At 41.4% G+C, this 3,699-nt stretch overlaps 1 protein-coding gene across 1 annotated transcript; it reads right to left on the reverse strand.

Moving 5' to 3' along the window:
• Positions 1-1,832: 1,832 nt before the first annotated feature.
• Positions 1,833-3,103, reverse strand: P2RY8 (purinergic receptor P2Y, G-protein coupled, 8). The gene has a single exon (XM_010149227.1). The coding sequence runs from the start codon at positions 3,036-3,038 to the stop codon at positions 1,965-1,967; it is 1,074 nt and encodes a 357-aa protein (XP_010147529.1). The 5' UTR covers positions 3,039-3,103; the 3' UTR covers positions 1,833-1,964.
• Positions 3,104-3,699: the final 596 nt, after the last annotated feature.

Genomic DNA, 3,699 nt, shown 5'->3' on the forward strand with positions numbered 1-3,699 from the left:
GCAGCAGGCCCATCTCACTGCACCTCTGCAACCCGCGTGCCCGCTGCTGCTTCAGGGGAGCTTCCAGGCAGCTTCATGGGAAGGTTTGGATGGGTGATGTAACACTAAGGTTGGCCTTGTGGGCAGAAAACATGCAGATAAATTAAAGCTAACACTGAAATGCCACAAAACAGTTCAGACGGCTTTTGAAGGGTGGTGCTAGGTCCGCCCAGTTTTATCCTGCTCCAATAACTGATGATACCTTAGCAGAAGGTAGGACATAGGAATATGTCATAGGAATATTTTGTGGTTATCCAGCTTCAGCCATGAAGAAACTTGTGGTGATTAGTGGGGGCAAATTGTGGTTTAATTATGTCATTCACAAAGAAAAAAGACAGATTGTAAGGGCCTTGGGTGTTGTCTTTTGCTTAGGAGGAGGATGTCAAAACCAGTAAAGGCCTGCTTAAGGCAGACCTAGCCTGTGGTGTCCACGATGTCGAAGACAGCCTCTTGCTCAGCGCTGGACGGAGTTGCAGTGCAGCAGAAGGACGCTACAGCTCTGTCTCACTTGTGAGGGGAAACTTGTCTGGCTCTGTTAGGTGTTTTTTGGCTCTTCACTGTCGATGAGGGCGAAAGGTAGGTAAAAAGCTGTGAAGACTACAGGAAGAACTTTGCTTTTGTCTTTCCACTGCACACATTCTGTAGCAGTTGTCTTTCCAAGCCCACAGGCAGTTGTTGAGATGTGAGAAGAATTAAAACATGACACAATAATGCAAACAAGCTGGAGAAGGATATTTCAGAGAAGAGTCCCAAACACAGGACTGCACAATCAACCTGCCATAACCTATTTCCAGGCTATTTGGTACATCTCCCATTCTCAAACCTTGCTTTCTCTGCTTCTCCTTTCTGTTTTCCAAAAAAAAAAGAAGTATGTTTCTGACACTTGGCCATAGGGACAGGTTTTCCTCTAGCTTCTGCTGGCACAGAATCACTCCAGTCTGTGGTAGAATTCTCATATATCCTTCTGAAAATCTGGTTTATAATCCACACCATCGCCATAAAGAAGAAAAACTCACTGTCCGTGCACTATATAAGGCTAAATTCTCTGCTGAGGGGGACAGTGCTTCTGCATATAGCCTATAGTGAATTGGTGAAAATGACTTGTTCATACCAATCACATACAAGCAGCAGCATTATTACTGTAGTAGATCAATGTGAGAAAATCTGTTCCCCACTGCCCTGAGAAATTAATAACTTCAAGAAATGAAAGTATAATCCACTCAGCAGCTGAAGTAGTTTCAAACATTGTTAGTTCTAGCTTTCTTTTCATTGTATGAGATATTTTTCCATATAAAATTGAAATAAATAATATGACCTAACCTAACCTTTTCAAAGGTTAGTGTGGTTTGGTTCAGATGAACAGTTGGGTGACTTGTGGTGAATTCACAGTGGCTATGCATTAATGGAAAATGACAAGCTATTTTTACTTTTCTTTTTTTTTTTTTTAGAAATACAACGAGAGAGCAAGTAATACATTAAAAACAAACCAAACCAAACAAACAAAAAACTCACCATCATATTGCTTAGAAAAATAATTCCCCTACCCCAAGTCTAACTTCAGTGTATGCTCTAATTCATATACAGCAATGTTTCACATTCACTGAGAAGTACAAACCTTTGGTGAAGCACTGGGGTCATACAACCTGAAAGCAGTTTTTATTCTAAACTTGGTTTCATGCAGTAGGACTAGTTCCAGGCCAACCCCCTAATTCTGAATGTTGGGGTTGCTTCAGTGGCTTCTTGAATAAATTCAGGTCCTTTAACACTTCCATTTCTTACCAGAAAATACTGAAGTAAGATGTGCAATATGAGTATGGCTTGACTTCTGGCACTGGAGCAAGGTATTTTGAGTCATTCAAAAAGAAACACTTTCTGTGTCTACTCATGGATCTCACAGGTGCCTTTTTTTCTGTGGATGTCCAAGGCTAAAAAACACTTTCCTGCCTTTGCAAATAGACCCTTACGCCATCTAAGCCATCCATATGTCCGCTTGACATCGACCTGGCTGACATGGTCCTGCCAGAGAATAAGCTTTCCCTTCTGGTTTCCAAACTGTCGCTGAGCAGTACGTTACGGCGAAACACTTGCATGAATTTCTGGTAAAATTCTTTGGATGCAAAATAATAAATGAAGGGATCTATGCAGTTGTTGAGGCAACTGAGGCACAAGGTGAGCTTGTAGACATGATACAGACTCCTGTCATAAAACAGGCGGATGATCATATGCACAAGTAGAATAAAGTTATTGGGGGCGAAGCAAGTGATGAATACCAGAAGGACTATGATCGCCAGGTATATGGATCTAGTCTTCTGCCTGTTGCCATATCTGTTTGATGTCTGAATAAGCTTCCGAATGGTGCCAATGTAGCATCCAACTGTTACAACAAAAGGGATTAGGAAGAGCACAACAAATAGCGTGAGAAGGAAGGCTACCCAGGCTCCGAAGTTGGGCAGCATATCCCATTTGAGGACATCAAAACAGGTTATAATTCCCAATTCTTCCACTTCATAGGTCAAATCTGTGCTTTCTAGTGGGTAGAAGGCTAGTAGCAAGAATACCCACATACCTAGGCAGGCGGCCAGGGCATATCTTTTTCTTCTCCACTTGATCAACTTCATGGGATATACCACACCCATGTACCGCTCGATGCTGATACAGGTCATGGTCAATATGGAAGAATACATGTTGGAGTAGAACATCACGGTCACGAGGCTGCAAAGAGTTTTGCCAAAGATCCAGTGATTGTTTTTGATGTGATAAGAAATCTGGAAGGGAAAGCAGCTGGCCAGCATGAGATCTGTGATGCTTAGGTTGATCATAAAGATAACTGAAGGTGTTTTGGGTTTGATGTGGAAACAGAGTACCCAGAGCGAGAACAAGTTGCCAGGGATACTGATCAGAGCCACCAGTGTATACACAACTGGGAGGGTGATGGAGATAGCTTTATTCTGGAGCATTTCCAGCGTTTCAACATCCAGGTGGGATTTGTTTGTAACCATTATTCACAAGGGGGCTGTCGATCCCTGTAAGCCAGCAGGATCATATCATGAACATTTGGCTTAAAAACCTGGAGGACAAACGTCAAGAGAGAAAAGCAGTATGTCAAAACAGAAAGTAAGTACATACTTCTACTAATCTAAGAAAAATCCCTATGTAGTTTGACAGATTGTCTCTGAATGAAGTGAATACATTAAAATTATCTCCTGAAAACTCTCTTCTCCCTGGGAATCATGATAATGTTTTACTAGTCTAATTTTTTCCTTGCTTTGAACAACTACTTTTCCCCTGCTGAATGGCTTTCTGATACTTTCTGCAGTCTATATGTTGTCACACCTCTTATGTGATTGTTACATAAAGAAAATCACATATCACAAAATGAAATTAAATGGATGTCTGCATGAGACATAGAATCTGCATGAACTCTGTCTATCCTATCTACTTCTACTTTGTTTTTCCCAGTTGGAGAAAGGAAAACATGCAATCAATTATTCTTGGTATATTAATGACAGAAACAGAATATAAGGAAAACACCATGTATAATTGAGAACCAGGGACAGATTACAGTTGCTTGGACTGGTTTCCAGGCTGAAGGGACCAGGCTAAAGAAGTAGTAGGCCGCCTTGTAATAAAGAGAAAAGCCACTGAGTTTCAGTTTCTGCA

Source organism: Eurypyga helias, unplaced genomic scaffold (assembly GCF_000690775.1).
Source record: "Eurypyga helias isolate BGI_N326 unplaced genomic scaffold, ASM69077v1 scaffold4713, whole genome shotgun sequence".
Classification (NCBI taxonomy): Eukaryota; Metazoa; Chordata; class Aves; order Eurypygiformes; family Eurypygidae; genus Eurypyga; species Eurypyga helias.

What these genes read in the sequence shown, in the direction of transcription:
- P2RY8 (XM_010149227.1), bottom strand. Translation starts at nt 3,038, where the DNA reads ATGGTTACAAACAAATCCCACCTGGATGTTGAAACGCTGGAAATGCTC.